Source organism: Diabrotica undecimpunctata, chromosome 9 (genome assembly GCF_040954645.1).
Source record: "Diabrotica undecimpunctata isolate CICGRU chromosome 9, icDiaUnde3, whole genome shotgun sequence".
In the NCBI taxonomy this organism is placed as follows: Eukaryota; Metazoa; Arthropoda; class Insecta; order Coleoptera; family Chrysomelidae; genus Diabrotica; species Diabrotica undecimpunctata.
This window is the reverse complement of record NC_092811.1, coordinates 1,279,917-1,302,859: the sequence shown is the minus strand read 5'-3', so window position 1 is coordinate 1,302,859 and position 22,943 is coordinate 1,279,917. Positions and strand designations below refer to the sequence as shown.

The 22,943-nt window shown below is 33.6% G+C and overlaps 1 protein-coding gene across 2 annotated transcripts in view; it reads right to left on the bottom strand.

Moving 5' to 3' along the window:
* LOC140449368 (tyrosine-protein kinase-like otk) overlaps window positions 1–22,943 on the bottom strand; it is a 296,812-nt gene that overhangs the window by 15,236 nt on the left and 258,633 nt on the right. For both annotated transcript variants that reach the window (XM_072542521.1, XM_072542520.1), the window contains exons 4-10: window positions 17,595–17,718; window positions 12,017–12,177; window positions 7,247–7,388; window positions 6,568–6,704; window positions 3,901–4,055; window positions 2,586–2,727; window positions 1,455–1,763 (exon numbers count right to left, since the gene is read on the bottom strand). In XM_072542521.1, coding sequence (XP_072398622.1) covers window positions 1,455–1,763; window positions 2,586–2,727; window positions 3,901–4,055; window positions 6,568–6,704; window positions 7,247–7,388; window positions 12,017–12,177; window positions 17,595–17,718 — 1,170 coding nt within the window. The remainder of the gene's footprint in view (window positions 1–1,454; window positions 1,764–2,585; window positions 2,728–3,900; window positions 4,056–6,567; window positions 6,705–7,246; window positions 7,389–12,016; window positions 12,178–17,594; window positions 17,719–22,943) is intronic.

Genomic DNA, 22,943 nt, shown 5'->3' with positions numbered 1-22,943 from the left:
CTTTAAAAGGTTCAAAATGAGCATTCATCGTAAGTGGTGAGTCCATATTTTTTCCCATTACTAACTTTTTCCTCGAATAACAAAAAAAAAGATTTCTGAAATTTTTATTTTGGCGGAAATACTCTATTAGGACTTAATACCTATAACAAATGAATTTTATTTTCTAAAATTATGAGTCCTTAAACAATTTCTTGATAAGGCCTACACAAGTTTTGTATAAGTCCTTTATAATCCATTATACGTAATTTTTGTTCAGTAGGTTCATTATAATCCTCTATAAGTCCTTTATAAATTTTTATACGCCCTTTAAAAGGTTCAAAAAACCATAAAAACCTACGTAAATGACAGAGAACTAAGTTAGGCTACAGGTTAGTGACCTTAATACAGACAAATGAGCTTTCTGCGCAAGTGGTGACTCCATTTTTTTTCCCATTACTAACTTGTTCTTTGGATATTGAAGAGAAACGATTTCTAAACTTATTTTTTTCGAAAATACTATATTAGGACTTAATACTTATAAAAAATGAACTTTATTTTATAAAACTATTTTATAGTATTTACAAGTCATTTATAATCATTAATAAGTTCATTATAATCGTTCATAACTTCTTTATAAATTCTAAGTCCTTTAAAAGGTACAAAATGAGCTTTCATCGTAAGTGTTGAGTCCATATTTTTTCCATTACTAACTTGTTCTTGGAATAAAAGAGAATAATTTCTGAAATTTAATATTTTGTCGGAAATACTCTATTAGGACTTAATACTTGAGTATTAGGTCGATTACTAGGACGTAATACTACACAAAACTATGAGTCCTTAAACAATTTCTTGATAAGGCCTTTACAAAGTCTTTGCAAGTCCTTTATAATCCGCCAAAGCCATTTATAAGTTCCTTATAATTATCCATAAGTTCTTTATAAATTTTAATAAGTCCTTTAAAAGGTTAAAAAATCCATAAAAACCTACGTAAAGAAAAATTACTAGAGTAAGGCTACATATTAGTGGTCTTGTGGACTACACACAGACAAATGATATTTCACCGTAACTGGTGAGTTCCATCTCTTCTACCAACTACTACCTACTTCAACTGACTTGTTTTTTAGACCCTAAAATACTTTTTTCTTTTTAAAAATGCATCAGTAACTTCAAAAAATTAGTTTAACATAGGAAAAGTTGAAGTTGGTAGTTGATATTCAAACAGGGCTTTGGAACTCGTCAATATTTTTGGGAACTGAATTTGTTCTGACAACTAAGCAGTTTCCTAATACTAGATATTGAAAATATATACAAAAAACACCAGACGGATCAAGAATATTGAAGAGAGATGTTTTTAGCTTTTATTTTGAGTATATATCAAACTATTTCATCGTTTAATAGCAAAATGATGTTGGTAAATGAGCAACTTTAACAAAAAAAGATAATTTTTAAATTAGTAATTTGATAGAAGCACCTACCTATCACAGATATCGTAGCAGGTTTCGAAAAAACAGGTTTCTGCCCGGCAGTAATCACCTCGCACACGTACTCCCCACGATCGCTGGCTTGTGTATTGCTGATCACGAGCGTTCCGTTCTGTTTAAAAATTTTGATCCTTGGATGCGAAAGGACGCCTTCGTCGTACTCGTGCTTCAAAGTTTTACCGTCTTTCTTCCATTTTAGGACGGTGTGTTCCCTAGACGACGACTCGAACTCGCACGTGAGGACGGATTTTTCGTTTTCGTCAACTGTGACACTTTCCGGTGGTACTGTTATTTTTGGTTTCACTAGAAATACACAAAAAAATAATTAAAAAGACACACGAGTTCGTGAAACTGGAAAATCCAGGAGAAATAGGATGTTTTTTGAAATAAAAACAACCTTGGATGTCCCATTTTGGTAAAAAAAAGTCTCTAGCCCAGGTCTTAAAAAACCTGTGAACAATAGAATGCTATTTTTCTCATACGCCTTCTTGTAAACTAATTTTATCAGGAATAGTATTATTAGGACTTAGCACTTATATATGAACATTTACTGAACATTTATCTTATAAAGTTGTAAGCCCTTTAACAATTTTTTGATAATAGACTTTATGAATTCTTTATACGTTCCTTATAAGCCATCTTAAGTCTTTTAAATACTTAATTGTTAAATCTTCATAATCCTTCCTAAGTCCTTTATAAATTTTTATCCTTTGAAATGTTCAAGAAACTATAAAAATTGAAGATATATGTGAAAAAAAAATTATATTAGAACTTGGTACTTATAAATAAACATTTATCTTATAAAACTAAACAATTTTGTAATAAGTCTTCATCATCTTTTTTTACATTTTTTATAAGCTTTCGTAAGTCTTTTATATACATTTAATCGTGCAAGTTCTTTATAATACTTTATAAGTTCTTTATAATTTTTTAATAGTTTTTTATAAATATTCCTTTAAGATGCAAAAGTCCATAAAAAACTGGGATATATGTTAAAGCCAGAATGCAACTTTTCTACTCTAGTGACAAACCGATAGGTCAATAAGGGACGTAATAAACTGACCACTGAAATTATTCAAAATTAAAATATTCAGAAAGCAGTAACAACAAAAAATGTTTACTTACTTGTAACAACAATTTCGATGGTTTTTTCAGTGATATCGGCAATATTTTCAGCGACACACTTGTAGAATCCAGCGTTTTCAGGTTTTACATGATCAATGATGAGTCGTCCATCATCCACTCGAATATCACCGGTGTCCGAAATCTACATGAAAATTAAATCAAAATTGTGTGATAGATCTTTGGTGTGTATTCTTAATTATACTCTTTGACATGTGTGTAGATAGATTTTTTAAGAAGAATTGAGAAAGTGGGACAAGGAAATCTCTTAAAAAGAAAAAAGAAAAATTCTTCTCTTAGTTGACAACTGTGCAGCCCATCCCAAGCTTAATTTGACCAATATCAACCTAGTTTTCTTACCAGCCAACTCCACCAGAGTGTTTTGCAGCCTATGGACCAAGAAGTCGTAAGAAATTTAAAGTGCCATTATCGGAAACAGCGTTTGAAAAGGACGATTTTTTGTATAGACAATGGGGAACTTGTGAACATTAGAATTATTGACGCAGTTCAGTTTTCAGACAATGCGTGGAGTGCGGTTACGTCAGTGACAATTTGTACGTGCTTTTGTCAAGCTAAATTGACTGTAGTTTCTTCCGATGTTTAGGATATTGACGAGGATGACGAAATGCCTTTGTCAGAGTGGATACAAAAATTTAATGTAAACCAGAGAGAGTTTGGAACTGATCCTGACTCCTACATTTCAGTAGACGATCAGGTGAAACATTTCAAGTTTTAAATGATAAAGAAATTGTGGAACATGTACAAAATGTGGAAATGTATGTTGATGAAGATAATGAAGAAGAAGAAGAAGACGGCGTTGATTGTCCTACAATCCAAGAAGCGATGAGAGTTGCTAAGACCATATCCAGGTTTTACCAGTTCAGGGAGGCATCCACAACTACCAAAGAAGCAGCTTAGATTATTAATGACACTACAGAAAAACTTTATTTTTCGGAAAGGGTGATGCAGAAGAAAATAACTGACTTTTTTCAGCATTAGAGAACTTTTTTATAAAAAATGTAAGTTTCATATACATGATATGTTTTATTTATTTTTATTTATTTCTTAATTCTTTTATCCTAAATGCAGCTGTAATAATAAATAATGCTGTAATAAGATTTTGCCTTGTTAAAATTTCATTTTTTTTCTATTTCATTTATAACGTCACTCTGATATAGCGTCATTTTTTTTACTGAACCCTTCAATGAGGCTATAACCAAATTCCACTGTATATAGCGCGCTTTAGATTATTAGTTTTTTGTTTCAGTCTTACGCAGATTTTGTAATTTGTAATTTTCTATTTCAGTAGTGTACTTACCGTATGTCCATGTTGGTTTTCCCACCATTTCTTCACGGGAGGTAAACTTTTTGGCGGCAAACAGGTAAGTTGAAAACTGGATCCTTCACCTATAATTTTCCGTGAGCTTTCTGGCAGTGTCGGTTCAAAAGAGGCCGATGTCATCGGTTCGATATCTGTAAATAAAATTTATGTTCTAAAATATTTTTTACACGTTTAAAATAATATTTTGACCAGGAAAAAAACCGCTAAGAAAATAACTTTTGAAAGAAATTTTAAAAAAATTTGAATTAAACGTGAAAATAATTCTCATCGGCAATAGAATACTAAATAATAAGAACATCAAGGATCATTCTCGAATTAAAATGCAATCAAAAGAAAGGACACGAATTTTTTTTTGGATAATAATTTCAAATGTAAAAAATCTTTCTATGTTTGGTGGTCTTCTGGAATACACAAAGGTTCCTAACTTCACACAGCTACGTCTACGACATGCGATTACGTCATCGCATACGTTACGCGTGACAACTTAACTTCCCGGACGGTCGGTGCGGCTAACTTCACGTTTAATATAACTCAACAAGCATCAGAAAATTTCCTGACATAAGATTAATGCAAAGAATTTTATCAAGAATATTGTAACACGCTGAAAAAGGTTTTTTTCTCATAACAATAAATTTCATACATGAGGCGTTATATTGCATAAGGAAAAAGAAGCAACACGTGTTATTTTAAGTTTTGAGCATGTGTTATAAATACGTACAGTGGCGCACCCGGGGGGTTTGGGGGTTAACCCCCCCCCCCCAGTCACTATTCCGACACTGTTACTCACAAATTTTAAGGACTCAATGGAGGTGGCATAACAAAATTTCGGTGCCCAACCAAAACCCCTCCCCCCACAGGAAAATTCTAGGTGCGGCACTGAATAGGTATCGACTATTTTTATAAGTAAGTGTACTTATTTTTTGAACAACTTATAAATTATCTTTTCCTAGTCGACTGCGTATTATTTTTAGATCATAGATCGAGAACAACGAATTAAGGGCACTAAATTTATACAAGAAATAGTAAATAGTGGGTCCTTACCGCATAGAGGGTCATATATGGCACAATACTTAGTTTTATACCTAACCGTTAGTGATCGAATCTTATTTTAAAGTATTTATGCATGACATATGTCCATATAGCGCACATATTTCGTATAACCGGTAATAAACCGGCATAACCGGAACTTTTATGAAAATTTGCAAATGACCCGTGGACTGACAGCTGTTCATAAGAATTGTGCAATTTGATATTCAATTATCGAAGTTTCTACTGACTATTTTTGTACAAAAAAAAAATGGCGACTTCAAGGATAGACCTTCAAAATTTGTGTAAGTATTTTCACGTATTTCTCTATATTTTGGTATTTTTTGATCAAAAATATGGTTGTGCCATATATGCCACAATATGCACTGTCGTGCAAAACTCTGTTTCATATATGACACAATATGCGTTCTGAACTAGGTATTATTATGTTTTTTATTTTAGATAATGGATCCAAAAAGTTTTATGGTGAAACTCTTGTGGTAGTGGACATACCAGATGGTAGTGAAGATGAAGGGCTATCAGATGATGATATGTCCCCTATTATTAGCCCCAGAGTCAGACTACGAAGATGATATAATAGATAACAATGAATCAGATATTATTATCCCAGAAACGGATTTACAAAGCAGTTTGGATAGCGAAGATGATATTTCTTTGGACAAATTACGACGTAATCTAATAAAAAATAGAAATAAAAATCATCCAAGTTCAAGTTATTGGAACTCTAGCCTGAATCATCGATTGATCTCAGATGTTATGCCATGCAATAGATGGGAAGAAATAAAACGTTTCTTTAAATTTTGCGAACAATAACGATGCTATTGCTGCCGGTAATCCTGGTCATGATAAACTTTTTAAAATCCGACTGCTTTTAAATAAACTAAGGAATCAGTTACTCAAAGTTCCTAAAGAGGAATTTTTATCCATAGATGAGCAGATAATTCCAACAAAGGAGCGTCTTCCATAAAACAATATAATCCACAAAAAGCCCAGAAATGGGGATATAAGGCTTCTATTCTTAGTGGTATCAGCGGATTTTCCTACGATTTTTTTTTGTAAGAAGCCAAACTAATGTTGTACCCGATGGTTTTCCTGATTTAGGGGTAAGTTCAAATGTGGTTCTTTGGCTATCACAATAAGTACCAAGACTTATAAATCACAAAATATGCTTTGCTAATTGGTTCAACAGCGTCCCATTGCAAATTTATCTAACGAAACAGGGTGTGGACGAACAGATGGATATGGTCATCTTCCATTATGGTGTAGTGAAAGGCAAAGATGCAAATATCCCTGTGGTTCAAAAAGCTTCATATAATGCGAGAAGTGTAATGTTTTCTTTGCTTAAACAAAGATAGAAATTGTTTTACAACTTTCACTCTGAATAATTATTATAATTATAAAGTAATAAACGCCATTTTTTTTATTAATTTTACTTGTTGAATATTGTGCCATATATGACAAAAAAAAATAAAAAAAAAATACAGAAAACTAACCAAATAGGATTTTTTTTATAAAAAATAAAAAAAAATCATGCAGTAAGGGGTTAATGTGACGTAAAAATGATTCTACTTTACTTTAGTATATGTTTGGACTTACATGCTAACTTTAATTCGGCAGTGTAACTTTGAGGAACCTCTGCAGATTCACTTCTGATGCCGACGCAAGTGTACAGACCTTGATCGAGCTTGCCGACATCGTTGATTTGAAGAGTTCCGTTCGAATGGATGGTAATTCTGTCAAAAGAGATTATTAAACAATTAAAAAACGTATCAAATAGAGCACGAATTTTTATTTTATATAAAGAAATGTTAACAAAAGTAAAAGAAAGCTCGGAACGCTCTTTTACGCAACCACCAAAAGCCCCAAAACTGCTATCCAAGTTACTCAGTTGCTACCCAACTACATTCTACATTCTATAAAATTAACAGCAATTATGTAATCTAGAACCAATTAAATTAAAACATTTAAAGGGTTCTTTTTCTGTGTCCTTTCGGAGTTCTCTGAGCATTTTTTATGTGGGCGCCATCGTGATCCTTATTCTGAGACATCTCACGAACGAGTAATTCCTATGAGATTATAAAAAGAATCTCATAGGAATAACTCGATTTATCATTTTGCCTTCCCTAGTTAATTGATTCTAAGTTTTTTTTTAATTTCCTTCATAACCTCCGTTAACTCATTGACCTTTTTAAAATTTAAAAATGTTTTATACGCATTTTTAAACTTCAACACGATTTTTTTGCAAATAACAAAAAGAAATCTTCCAATGGCTTACCTGTTATTATTCTTAAGACGTTGGTCTTTTAGATACCATTCGATCACATCGGCGTTTTGGTAGGAGCAGTCCAAAAAGGCAGTGTTTCCTTGCTTCATTATTAAATCTGAAGGCACGGTTTGTATAAGTGGCGTGTGGTTACCTAGAAGCAAGAAATAAATTATTTTATAAGAATTACTAATCACTAAAATGGGATTTGTTGCATAAATGTTAATGCAGAGAAAAATCATATATTCATACGTATTTTTTAACACACTCCTATCAGGAAAACCTCTATAGTTAAGCCAGCTGCATTTACATAACCAAGAAATTTGCTTTGCTATAAGACAGTCGAAGAGCTTAGGGACTTCAGATTGTATATAAATGCTACGATAATTTTCAATATTCTCTTTCTGACCTTTTTTAAATATAGCAACAACATAACTTTCTTTCCATGTAGAAGGAAACATAGAAGTTTCCAAAGATCTATTAAACAATATAACAAATGGCATTACAAGGGTACAGACACACTTTTCTAATAAAAAATTAGGCACACCAACAACTGGACCAGCAGTAAGCTTATTGGGCAGCTCATTTATGACATTAAAAATATCAGTCATGGTAATTTTGAAGACAAATATTTGTACTAAAGTTGCTATTTAATGGATGGATAGGTATGTAAAGGTTCTTGTTATTTGGTGAATACACAGTTTGGATTTACTAACTTAAATTACTAACTAAAATCATAACCAACCGCCTAACACATAAGCTCGATTTCTATCAACCTATCGAGCAGGCTGGATTCAGAAAACATTTTAGTACCATAGACCACTTGCACACCGTAAGAACACTGATAGAAAAATGCACCGAGTATAATGTTCCAATTCATATGGCGTTCGTCGATTTCCATAAAGCATTCGATTCCATCGAATTATGGGCAGTGCTTGAATCTCTAGAAAACGCACGTATAGATTCAAGATACACTAACATAATTAAAAACATATATGAAAATGCCACCATGCAGATAAAGCTGGACGAAAGCACAAAAACTAATCCCATAAGACTACAACGGGGAGTAAGACAAGGAGACACCATCTCTCCCAAACTATTTACCCTTGCTCTAGAAGACATTTTTAAGAAACTAGAATGGAACAATAAGGGTATCAACGTCGACGGATCATACTTAAACCACTTGCGATTCGCAGATGACATAGTTTTAATAGCCGATAATATCCAAGAACTAAATGATATGTTACAACAATTAAATGCAGTTTCAGGAGCGGTAGGCTTAAAAATGAACTACAGCAAAACAAAAATACTGAGCCGAGACCAGACAAATATAACAATACAAAATCATATTATAAAAAATGTTGAACATTATGTATATCTAGGTCATGTTATCAAACTAGGAAAACCAAATCAAGATGTTGAAATTAAAAGAAGAACACAACTGGCATGGGGCGCTTTCGGCAAATTAGCATATATCTTGAAAAACACCTCCATTCCTGTAAACTTAAAGAAAAAGGTGTATAACACATGCATACTACCAGTTTGTACTTACGGCTTGGAGACAGTAGCCCTTACCAAAAAATCTGCTAAAAAATTAGAAACAACGCAAAGAGCAATGGAACGAATCATGCTTGGAATATCACTAAGAGACAAGATTAGAAACACCGAGATAAGACGTAGAACGAAGATTAGGGATATTGTGGAAGAAATTGCAAAAATGAAATGGCGCTGGGCAGGTCACGTAGCCCGATATAATGACAACAGGTGGACACGGAGAATTCTAGAATGGAGACCAAGGACGACAACAAGAAGCACGGGAAGACCTAAAAAAAGATGGGTAGATGACATAAGAACAGTGGCAGGCAAACAGTGGATTAGATTAGCGCAAGATAGAGAAAGATAGAAGCAATTGGGAGAGACCTACATTCAGGAGTGGATGGAAAATGGTCGACAAAGAAGAAGACACAGTTTGGAAGAAGTTCATAAATAAATTAGCTATACCTTGATCATTTGTTGCAGATTGGACTTGATAAAATAAGGAGTTAGGTAGGTTATGACTAGATCGCTTATCATTGATGTACTTCCAAAATGATTTTTGATCATTTCTTAGGCCAGTATCTATACCCTTAAAATAGTTGCTAAAGCAAATTTGTTTACATTTGTTTACATTCAGCTCTTAGGTAGGAAAATCTAATATAGTCATCATCAGAACGATTATTAACATAAATATAGTGAACATATTTTTTCTCCAGAGTCAGTCTTCCAAGATCAGCAGAGAACCGCTTGGGAAAAGTTGAAGTTCTATATTTCTTCAATGGCACAAAGTAAGCAATTCCTATAGAGTGAACTTCAACATCATTAACCATACATACCTGCCAGTCTATGGAAGCAAGGAAGTTGTTAAGCTCAATGTAATCGCCATTCCGAAAATCATAAAACAACTCATCATAAACCAACTTATTTCTATTTGTTTCTTTAACATCGAGGTTTAAGCAACATTCATAAACCACATGATGGATGATAGGATCTACAAGAGGATCACTTGCTTTGAAGATATTTAGCTCCCTAACATTAGAAAAAACTAAATCCAAAAATACATTACGATTATTGGGAATATTATTATGTTACAATTTTAAAAATCCAAAGGCTTGGGAATATTCACAGCTGGATCACCTGCAGGACAACCATTACACCAAATTTATCATTCTCCCATGATGGATTCTGAAGATTGTAATCACCAAAAACATATATATGCTGTGCTAAGTATTGCAGAACAACATTTTCCACAATTTGACAATGCCAGTTGTATATTTCGCGAGGTGATTGTGGAGCTATGTAAACACCACCGACCACAAACTTGACTTCTTTAAGTTGACATAAGATATATATTTGCTCAACCCGATCTTCACGAATACTAATGGTTTGTGATTTTAGCTTGTTGTTAACAAGCATTAGTACACCACCGCCACTCAACTTTGCACTTTTCTCTGGAATCTATCACATCTGTAGATACTAAAACCATCACATTTAATTTCACAATCAATTATGTTATCATTCAAGTTATTCTCCACTAAAATAATTATATTGTACAAGCAGCAGGAAATACTTTTCAGAATCTCGGAAATCTTTGTACGAATACCTCTAACATTTCGATAAAAAAACTGTCAATATGAAGGATACTAGTTTTTTTGTAGTTTAACTTCACAAACTGTAGGAACACCACTACGGTATCTAATGCATAGATTTTCATCTCCAGTAGATTTTCTTTCCTCTAGTTCCTTTTTAGGTGCCTTGTAAGCGTCTTGTTCTATCTTAGATTGATCCTTAGAGATTTTATAAATAATATTTTGAAGCTTATTACTAGACTTTTAAGTCAATTTCACCGTGTTAGCATTGCATATAACTTTGACTGATCTAGCTTGATTTTAACTGGACACTTTGCCAACTCGGACAACATGCGATATGGTGGATCCCTCTTGCTGTAAGCCAAGTAAACGAAAGACCTCACACATCTGAGATTTGTCGTAACTAATGTGCGATTGGCTAATACATCAGACTTATATTCAGGTATTTTAAAAATTATAAGATTTTGAGCTCTATCTATAAGTTGTTGTACTTCTTGAAAAACTGAATTGGCTGTTGTATATAAATTGCCATTTTCTGTTAATGTAATCTTTTCTTTGAGATTGGTGATTTCTTCTTCCAGTTTGGCAAATCTTCGCACAAACATAGGATCACGACAGGTAGCGCAAAAGTACATAAGTAGACGTTTCTACAAAATAATTGCCCGTATCTCGGATGTGGACAAGCCAAAGCATTTTTCTGCAATGCGTATCCTTGAACGGCAACTGTCGCATGCTATTATTTGCTTTTCATCAGTACCAAGATCTTGGGAACAAACGCTACAATTATTGGTCATTATAACCTCAAAATTTTACGTTAAAATATATATTTCAGCAATCTTTTTGCGGTCTATTATTCATGAAATATAAAAAGCAATAAGCGAATATTAATTTTATCAAAACTTAAAAAGTTTTTAGATAAATAAAGCAGCAAAATTGTGTTTGTTTTGATAACCTAATATATTACTGTATGATAATTGCTTATAAAATCTTACTTTATTTGCTTATAACTTAAAACAATTCATTTTGGAATAAAGTCGTAATGAAATAAAATAGCCAAAATTGAATTTTCTATAAGATACAGCTGGTTAAAATTGTTTTAATGTATCCTTGCTGCAAAATAGCAATAAATACAAAAAAGAAGCCTTTTCTTATTCATTATTTATCAACCACTTAAATTGCACTTGGAACCTTCATAATTCGTCTGGAAAATCTTCATAACATAACCCAGCAACTCATATATATATATATATATATATATATATATATATATATATATATATATATATATATATATATATATATACAATAACAAATTTCGTACCATTTTAAGGGTTTATACCTACACATTTATTGGCTTGACTCATGTACACCTGGTAAATGCACTGATAATGGATTTGTTAGTCCAAAAACGTTCTGTGATGTAGCCCGAAAGGGCCTTTTAAATTATATACCTTTCATAAAGGATTTTTAAATAAAACTTTTCTGCTGATTGTTTTTGTATCTGCGTTTAAATTTAATAATGCTTTTTGACAATCTTATCAAGTGTCTTATATTATCATCCTCACAGTTTTTCTCATTATCTAGAAAATCAATTACCTAAACATGAAAGTTTGTTAAACCAAACACTAATATTGATCAAAAACCGAAAAAAACTTACCGGGAACTATCAGAGCGAAATTCTTCGTAGATTGTTGAACGCCCGCTTCGTTTTTGGCGACACATTTGTAAACCCCGTTGTCTGATGTCTCCACCGACTTGATGTGCAACCTCTTCTTTTTAATTTCAAGCCTCGCTGATTTCGTTAAATGGTCTGTGTTCCTGTAATCAAAAATAATGCACCTACAGTAAGTTTCTGTCTTTCACACGAAATCGGAGGATATGCAATTTATTTTTATCTCTCGACTTTTTTATTTGTCTTTTCCCGTTCGAGTCTAATAAACATCAGCGGGAATAAATTATCGTTGAGAACCTCCTTTTCATCAACATTAAATACACTCGAACACAAAAATAGTGGCTTCGCCGTAGTTCCAATTTTTCAATGTTAAATAAAAAAAACCCAAGAGAAAAAAACGAATATGGAAAATGACGATGCACACAAAACAAACATTCCAAGAGTTTCTAAATAGTTTTCTCAAAACTAACAAACTACAACTACAAAATTGTTAATTTTGTATTAATAGTGACAACAAGTAATGTAATACGGTGGAAGCGTGTACTTCAAGAAAATCTTTTGAGCAAAACACTGAGAATAGAAACAGAAAGCTGCGTTTATCAAAAGTTGAAGCAGAAGATTCTGTTAATAATGAAGTATAAGAACAACCTGCTCGTAGATGGAAGAAACGTAGTGTTAAAACCAACATATTCGATTATCCAGGGTCGGAAGGTGTGGTCGAGGAATTTTTTGATAGTTCTGAAACTCCCCCTAGCGTTTTCTTAAAAGTTCTTGGCTCCATCATAGGCGATATCACATATGAAAGTAATTTGTACGTTATCCAGAGAAATTTACAATTGGATCTCACGGAAAAAGAGCTTCTCAGTTTCATTTGTATCAATTTTTTTATGGCCTATCAACTGCTGAACTGGAAACATTACTGGAACGGAAATCCCGATTTAGGTGTTTCTCTAAAGATTTTGGCAAATATTTATTGCAACAATAACTTAGAAATTTCAAAAAACAACAGAGAGAAGCTATACAAATTATGTCCAGTTATGGAAAAACTCAATCAGAACTTTCAAACTCTACAAAACAACAAGAAGGGTCGTCGTTGATGAAAGTATGATACTTTGCAAGGGTAGGTCGACTCTAAAACAACATAATCCCCAGAAGCCTATAAAACTAGAATATAAAATCTGGTGCTTAGCTGACCAAAAAGGGCATATTTCAAATTTTGATGTGTATCAAGGCAAGAAAGAACAAATGAAAAATGAATTTAGATGCCATGGATTAGGAGAACGTGTTATGTTGTGTTGTCATTAACAAAACCACATTGGAGCAAAAATAAAATCATCTATTTTGATAATTTCTTCACATCAATACTTTTACTGGAAAAACTGCGACTTGGAAATACTTTAGCGTGTGGATCAATTCGCAATAATAGAAAGGATTTTCCTAAGACTTTAGCCGAAGATAAAGCTCTTAAAAGGGGAGACCTTGATTACGGGTACTACCACACAAACAGGTATTTTCAAATGGAAGGACAATAGAATCGTGAACTTTGCAACTAACTTCCATGGAACCGAGTAGACATCAGGAAAAAGAACAAATAAAGATGGTACAAAAGCTGATATAAGTTGACCAGTAGTTGTGGATGATTATAATCGTCATATGGGTGGGGAAAATTCATGCTGATCAACGTCGTACCACCTATGGTATGAATAGTAGTACAAAAAAATAGTGGCATCGTTTATTTTGGGTATTTTTAAATTATGCATTTGTTAAGTCACACATTATAAACTGTGACTTTATTGAAAAGATGAGCATGTTTGAGTTTTGAAGATCAGTCTCTCAAGAATTACTGAATATGAACAAATGTTAATCAAAGAAAAGAAACTCAATCTTAAAACCGTTACAAAAGCGTCGAAAGTAGAACTTCAGTGTTTTAGACGACATACGTTTAGGTAATAGATGGAGCCACTGGGTCAAATACGAAGGTAGTAGACTCCGATGTGAGTATCGTAGTGCCCAAGGTATCCAGTCACGTCATCATAGTAAATGAGCACATGTGGGGTGTTTGTGTGTTGCAATGAAAAAAAAACTATTTTGCGATTTACATTGAGATAAATTTGTAACATCATGTTATCAGTATTTAATTATTTTTTAAGAATAATGTGTAACTTAAGATACTTTAGGACTATTTTAGACATACAAAATAATTAATTTTAAAAATATGCAAATAAAATACAATGCCCTATATTCACTTAGGTATTTACTGACGGTACCCAAAAGTCCAAATTTTTGTTTTTTTTTTCTGTAAATATCAATTATTGCTAACAACAAATGTTGTTCATTTTACATGTTTTTATGCTAATAAAACCACCTTCGGGTGGATGAACCAATATCTTGGTCAACGTCATAAGGATGTAGAAGGCAAGGGGAAACCACTACATTAAAGATCCCATGGATATCCCTGGTACAATCATCATGGTTTTAGAAACTAATAACGGCGTTACTGATCATGGCCCTCGGAAGCCAAGATCCGCCAGGGAAGATGACAAGGACTCTCAGGTCGTTAATCAGCGAATTCCTTGTCAAAAGAACGTAGATGAGAAAATAAGATTGTCCAACACTAGAATAGGAACCTGGAATGTTCAGAGCATGTCTACAACAGCTCAAGATCATATCAAACTTATACTATAAACAGCGAGCAAAAATACGTGTTAACGAACAGCTGTTAGAAGAAATTGAAATAAGATGTGGAGTGAGACAGGGATGCGTATTGTCGCCAATTCTTTTTATTGCCTACTCCGAAGAGGTCCTGAAAAAAGCTCTTGAGGGTGAAACAGCTGGAATAAAGGTAAATGGAGTTCACATTAACAACATTAGATATGCGGACGACACTGTGATCTTAGCCGAAAATATTGAAGATCTTCAGAGACTGGTGACCAGAACAGCGGAGTATGGAAAAGAGTATGGTCTAACAATGAACGTCAAGAAGACGAAATTTATGAGAATATCGAAAACTCAAAGAAATAACGAGAATCTTCTAATAAACGGAACCAACGTCGAATAAGTGGACAACTATGCATATCTGGGAACAATGATTAACTCCACAAATGATTACATCCAGGAGATCAAAATCAGAATAGAAAGGGCTAGAGCAAATTTCAACAAAATGAAAAGAGTGCTACGCACAAGGGATTTAAAATTGGAACTAAGAGATAGGTTGGCGAGGTGCTATGCTTTTTCGACTTTGTTCTATTGAATGGAATCTTGGACCTTGAATGCGACATCAATGAAAAAACTGGAATCATTCGATCTGTAGGTGTATAGAAGAATTCTGAAAATTTCGTGGACAGAACATGTCACAAACAAAGAGGTTCTGAGAAGGATGAATAAAGAAATAGAAATTTTAAATACAATTAAAACAAAAAAATTGGAATATCTCGGACATATTACACTTGGAGAGAAATACACCTTGCTCCTGATTATGCAGGGAAAGATCCAAGAAAAGAGAAGCATAGGGAGGCGTAGAATGTCAGGGCTGCGCAACCTGACAGAGTTGCACGGATGTACATCAAATGGAACTTTTCAGAGCAGCCGTCTCAAAAGTTCGAATAGCTATGATGATTGCCGACCTCCGCCGCGGAGATGGCACTTGAAGAAGAATGCTAATAATGTGAAAATATTTGGATTTTTTCTCGAATCTTTATATTTGGGCAACAAAGGGTTACGCATCTTAGAAAATTGATATACCAATAAGAAACAAATTGCCATAAAACACGGATACATATATTTGACTGAGGAAAATGTTCTTGAAAAAATCCAATCCACTGGCCTCTTGAACTTTTTATATTAGGATAGGACTATTCTTTTTGAACAAAAAGAATTCTTCATTGAACATATAGAAGAAAAGAGGAGTCCTATGATACTACAATTATAATACATATGGATCCAAATTATTATTATTTTTTTAATGGATCCTTTTAAAATAGATTTAATAAAAAATGTAACTGATTATGAACGAAATATTTTGTTTCTGATCAATATTTATAGACAAACATTGGTTGTTCATGAATTATTGAATTGAAAATTATTTGAAACGGGGAAAAAACTAGTATTAGCATTCATAGACCTAAGAGCAGCATTTGACACGATAGAAAGACATATTATAGGGAAATGCTTGAGGAAAATTAACGTACCTAATGCATTGATAAAAATTATAGAAAGTACTTACAAAGAGGTAAAAGGAAGGGTACAAATAACAGGGGAAAGATCGGAAGCATTTAATTGGAAGAGAGGTATTAAACAAGGAGATAGTCTCGGCCCTTTGCTATTCATAATAGTAATGAACGAATTGATAAGAAACACTAGAGTCAGAACTAATCAACTACAGACAATAATAGGTTACCGCAGATTACAACCGGTAATAATAGAGTCCTTAATGTATGCAGACGACATAGTACTAATAGCAGATTCCGAGAATAAAATGCAGAAACTAATGGATATATGGGTAGAACAAATAGAAGAACTTAAAATGGAGATAAACGTGGAAAAAGGTAAGATAATGATAATCAGCGGCAAAGGAGATAAGGAAGATAATCAAATAAAGATAAAATGTAAAAACTCAGAATTGGAAATAGTAACAACTTACGAATACCTGGGAAGTATAATAACTAATGATGGAAAAATAGACTGGGAAATAACAAATAGAGCAAAGAAATCAAACAAGTTATATTATGCGTTAGCCCCAATAATGGGAAAAAGAGAACTTGCACGAGAAACAAGAATAAAAATATATACCACAATAGTGATACCGACTGTGCTCTATGCAAGTGAAAACTGGACAATTCTGGAAAAACATAAAAGCAGGATAAACGCAATGGAGATGAGAGATCTAAGAAGGATAGTTGGAAAGACAAAATGGGATAGATTAAGCAACGAGACTATTAGGAGAATGGCCAACCAGGAACCGATAATGAACAAAATAGCAAAGAGACAAATGAACTGGTATGGGCATCTGATGAGGATGCAATCCAATAGAATAACAAGAAAAATTTGTGAAGCAAAAAACATCGGAAAAAGAAAAAGAGGCAGACCAAGAAAAAAATGGATACAGCAAGTAGTAGAGGCGGGAAAACTTAAACAAAAATCACTCGAGGAATTGAAAATAATGGCAGGAAACAGAAAAGAATGGAAGAGGTGGGTAAATGGAAATTAAAATAGCTAGCCCAAATCCGACACCCTGTTAGGGTAAAAGGAAGGGAAGAAAGAAAGAAAGAAAATTATTTGAAAGATTATTGGAAAAACAAATTATTTACAGCTTCACAAAAAATTTCAATTGCAAAAAAGACTCTCGGTTATTTTATCAATTACCAAGCACTTTCAATTTCACAACAACCATCTCCGCCCCTTAATCGCACATACATGCAGAACAACTTCCGAAAGAAAACAAAATTAGCGTCCCCCAAGTGACGCTAGTGGCCGCCTACCGTTTCCCTTCATATCGTTGATCAGTGTTACCGCTACTAGGAAATTAGAGGGACAATGTATACACATTTTGACACCCTATACTCACCGAAACCACTCATAGTGGACCTCCCCGGATGCGTCCAGATGACATCTCAAAATAACGTCGGTGCCGCGTTTTATAAACGTGACCGATTCGGGCTCTTGAAGCACGACCGAGACTTCATCTATCCCTGAAACAATAAACCGTCATCAGACATAATAAAATCTATTAAGAAATCTACTATAAAACTATTGTTTGTAAAAGTATTCAGTGCTTACTTAAATATTTCTTTTTTTATTATTTCTAATATTTTTAACATAAATGACCTTATTTAGTTACTTATTTTCCCCTTAACTGGAGACATGCCGTCTCTCTGTGTGTATTACACTACACAAAATCATTCACTCTTATTTCTCGTTCAGTATATACTTGCAAATAAATTCACTTTAAATAAAAAATGGGAGCTTTAAAGAAAAAGCGCAAATCACTTAAAGCATCAATTACACGTATCTCAGAATGGTTTATAGCCAATAAAGACACAGAAAACGAAATACTTGATTTTGAAAATAGGAAAGAAAAACTTTTTAATTTATTCACACAATATGAACAAATTCAATTAGAAATCGAACAGACTGATGACAGCGACCAACAATCAGCTGATCGAGCAAATGTTGAAGAAAAATACTTCAACACACTCAAAGGTTTGCAAAGAAAAATAATAGAATTAAATTTAACAGAAAATAAAGTACCTAGCTCAAATAATAATGCTGTTTCCAGTGCGAGGCTGCCTGAAATTAGCATGAAAACCTTTACCGGAAATTTCTCAGAATTCAACTATTTGAAACTCTGATCACAAACAATTCAAGTTTAAATAATGTACAAAAGTTTATATATTTAAAATCCTTCCTCAAAGGAGAACCTTTAAACTTAATTAGCAGTATCGAAGTGGTAGATGCAAATTTTGCTATCGCTATAAAAACCCTAAAAGAAAGATATGATGACAAATCACGAGTGATTAGTACTCTTATAAAAAAGCTGTTAAAGTCTCAATCTCTAGTTAAATGCACTCCTCAGGTACTAAGAGATTTTCTTGTACACACGAAGCAAACGCTTCAAGCTCTTAGTAATCTCGAAGTTCCAATTGAACATTGGGACCTCCTTTTAATAGAAATATTTTTAGAAAAAATAGATTTTGCTTCTCATAAGGCTTTTGAATATGAAGTAGGTTCTAAGAATGTTCCAACACTCAAACAATTTTTTGAATTTCTAGAAAAAAGATGTGATGTTTTAGAGAAACTTAATTACACTGAAAGTCAGTCAAAGTTTAATAATAAAGTCACTCAAAAAACTGCTCATATTTCCACTATAAATAATAATAAATCTAGCTATGAAAATTGCATATTTTGTAAACAAACTGGTCATAAAATATATCAGTGTAACTTATTTAAAGACACAAATTCTCGAGAAATGTTTAATTTTGTAAAGCAAGCACAGCTTTGCAGAAACTGTTTTGGCACTAAGCATTTTACTGATAAATGTATCTCTAAATACACATGCAAAATTTGCAATAAAAAGCACAATACACTTCTGCATGAAGAAAATAATTTTTCTCACACTCATAAAAATAATTTATTGTCTCCCACTCGAAGCAATCAAAGTGCTTCAAATTCACATGATGGTAATCAAAGTCACGCCAATAGGCAACAATCACGCTTTAATGCACCACAAACCTCTCAATCGTCCGCAAGTATACAGGGTGATTCACAAACTCGCCATAGTGCACCACATATCTCTCAAAGTCATTTTCATGCTCCTCAAAGGAGTAATAATGCCCAAGATACTCAAATAATTAATTCTCCACATTCATATAATGAATCACCAAACACTTCTACTCACTTAAGCACTCAGACAAATGAATATTGTCTACTCTCAGACACACAAAGTCAAAATTCATCTTGCATCTCTTCTCTCTCAACTTTCAATCCAAAAAACGAAGTTTTGCTAGCCACAGCGCTGGTAATAATTTACTCTGAAAGTGGACAACCTGTACACGCAAGATGTCTTCTCGATAATGGATCTCAATCGAGTTTTGCAACAAAAGATTTAGTAAATAAACTAAATTACTCTACCACTAATAAAAGATTACAAATTTCCACAATCTCTCAAAATTGTTCCATCTCAAATGAAATGGTAAACATTGAATTTTTCCCATATAAAAACAATGATATGAAATTTGAAGTATCATGTGCAGTTTTGGATAATATTACGTGTAAAATACCTCAGGTACCTCTAGATCGTAGCAAAATAAAAATACCAGATGGCATAAAGCTCACTGATCCCTCTTACTCCTCCCCAGGGAGAATCGATCTCTTATTAGGTGCAGAAATTTACTGTGATCTATTAAAGGATGGTTTAATTCATATTGGAGCAGGTCTTCCAGTGCTTCAAAACACTCATTTAGGATATGTCATGTTCGGTAACCTATCTCCACAAGTTTCATCTAAGAAAAAGATGCACTCTCACTCAAACTGTAACTACTAATCACACTCGAATCATATTTCTTTATTTGTTCAATCTCACACTGAAGAAGAAAATATAAATAATCTTCTCCGTCTATCTTGCGCCGCTCTCATCCAGTTTTTATTGAGTCTTCTTAAATCGTCAGTCCATCTTGTAGGTGGTCGACCGACGCTTCTCTTGTCTTCCCTTGGCCTCCATTCCAATAACCTCTTTGTCCATCGCCCATCTGTCATTCTGGCTATGTGTCCTGCCCATCTCCATTTTAGTCTGGCTATCTTCTCGATGATGTCAGTCACTCCGGTTCTTCTCCTGATGTCTTCGTTGGTTATTCTGTCTCGCAGAGTTATTCCTAACATAGACCGCACCATTCTTCTCTGCGTGACTCTCAGTTTGGTAGCTGCTGCTTTTGTTAAGGTAAGTGTTTCTGCTCCGTACGTCAAGACTGGGAGGACGCACTGATCAAATACCTTTCTCTTTAGGCATGTGGGCAGCTCACTTTTAAAAGTTTCTCTCAGTTTTCCAAATGCTGCCCACCCAAGGCCGATTCTTCTCTTCAGTTCATGAGTCTGGTTATCCCTGCCAATAATAATTTCATGTCCCAGGTATTTATATCTATCTACGAGTTCTATTTCTTTCCCACCAATACTGATGTTCTGGTTGGGTACCAAATTGGTCATGATTTTTGTTTTCGAGATATTTATATTTAAACCTACACTTTCTGTAGCCACAACGAGTTCCTGTACCATCTCTCTTGCCATACCTAGATCTTCAGCTATTATAAGTATATCATCGGCGAAACGTAAGTTGTTTAGATATTCTCCATCTATTTTTATTCCCTTTGTCATCCAATCCAAATTCTTAAAAGCATGTTCTAGCACCGTATTAAAAAGTTTATCAAATGCTTGCTGTATATCGAGGAATGCTGATAGACAGATTTGTTTTCCTTCTAGGCTCTCTTTTATTTTGTTGACTAATCGGCACTGTTGTATGGTTGAGTGATTTGAGCGAAAACCAAACTGATGATCTGGAATAAGGTATAGGTATTCTTCTATTAAAAAAAAAACGTACAATGCCAAATGTATAAAGTGTACAGTATATTTATGTTATAATGAAAAAAGGAATTGTCTATCACAATTTCATAACTAATGTATTTTTGTATGTCAATATTTTATTAAAATTATATTGGTATAATACATGCGAAACCACATATTATGGATTTTCAAAAAATCTTCCAGTTTGTAGTTATTACATTACAAAAAACTTCTATATATAGGACTAAACAGTTATTTTAAATATATGAAATAAAATATTTTTATTTCATGTTTTTTTTTACTTCGATAAGGCTGCGAATCGAGCGTTCGACCGTTTCCCCCGAGTTTCCTTGATTTATCAATATTTACCCCTTGTGTAAGGAAGGCAAATCCTCATCGTTCCAGAACTAAGTCCAGTATATTGTGCATTCTTGAACTCATTCTAGTGTTCTTATCGGGTTAAATTCAATTACATAGTTTTTTCTTTTCAAATGTACACATAAACTTTTCTCTTTAAAGTTATCTCAAAGAGACAACAGCATCTCAGATATGCATATTCTGTCAACATCCAACCGTTCGCGTTTTTCATATTTTGAAGCGATTCCCGTCCCGGCATCGTTCGCTGCACAATTCGCCGTCACACACTCTCAATGTCTGTCGCCAATGTTTATGGTTTCTAAATTAAATCAAAGAAATTCCTATACGGCGCAACCGTTTGATTAGCCGAGCATGAAAAATATAATAGCCACTTCTTTTACTTATTTTTAAGGTTGGGTTCACTATGTTGAACACTTTGTTGTATCATTAATATTTAAATTGAGATATAGCGCTCAACAACTCGAATGATTGTTGGGTGGATGGAACTATAAGTATAGGCTATTTACGCAGAAAATGCGGTTGTTATATTTGATTTATAGTGGAATTAATTATGTTGTATAGTTGCTTATACTGCAACGTTGGACGCTGTATAAAAACGAAATTGTCCGTATATTTGAGAAAACTATTTCTTTGATTAGTTTAACCTTTTAGTAGACGCAGCTTGTCTAGTAGACCGATGGGAGTCAATGACGGTCAATCCTAAAGCTAGTCACTCGACACTGAGGAGTAGGCTGATTGAGACCTCAGTGCCGTTTGACGGTTCTCGTATTTATACAGAACATGATACTGGTACGTCACGAGTGAGGGGAGTAGGCAGATTGAGACACCGAACTCGAACGGAACCGTATCCTTCTTGAAAATGGCTCCAAAATGGGTGCCGAAACGTCGAGCTTTAATTTCTCAACGCGGTTCTTCCCGAGAATTCAGTAATTTTCATTTATCTTTTGTAATTTTAGTAAATTTTAATTGTTATTGTTATTGTTTTGACTTTTTGTAAGCTTTCTCCATAAAATTGTACAATTTTCAGTGCCAAAGCATATTTCTATTCTATTCTATAACTCAAATTACATAAAAAAAGTATACACGGAAATTGTTTCGATGTTTTCTAGTGGTAAGTCATCCCAGTACAAGTTGTTTTTACTTCACAAAATATTAAGAATCAATCTTCTCAAACCACGACACCATCGCCTTTTGTACTAAGCCGTTAATTTTTGTGTTTGCTTTTTCTTTGAGGCTTTCTTAAAATTAAACAGTTCGACGTGAGGGTTTCTCGACGTTAAACATTGAGAACTGGTTTCGGTAGATCCGAGGCAAATATTGACTGCGGTATGATTCCAAAGTCAAACATCGACGGAACAAACAACTTTTCCCGAAAATTATCTTATATAGTGTATAGTAACATGCGTATTATGTAGAACATTGTAATTCTTCCTGTATTACTGAGAAAATTAGTGTTTTTTTATTTAATAAGTGTATTTATTACATT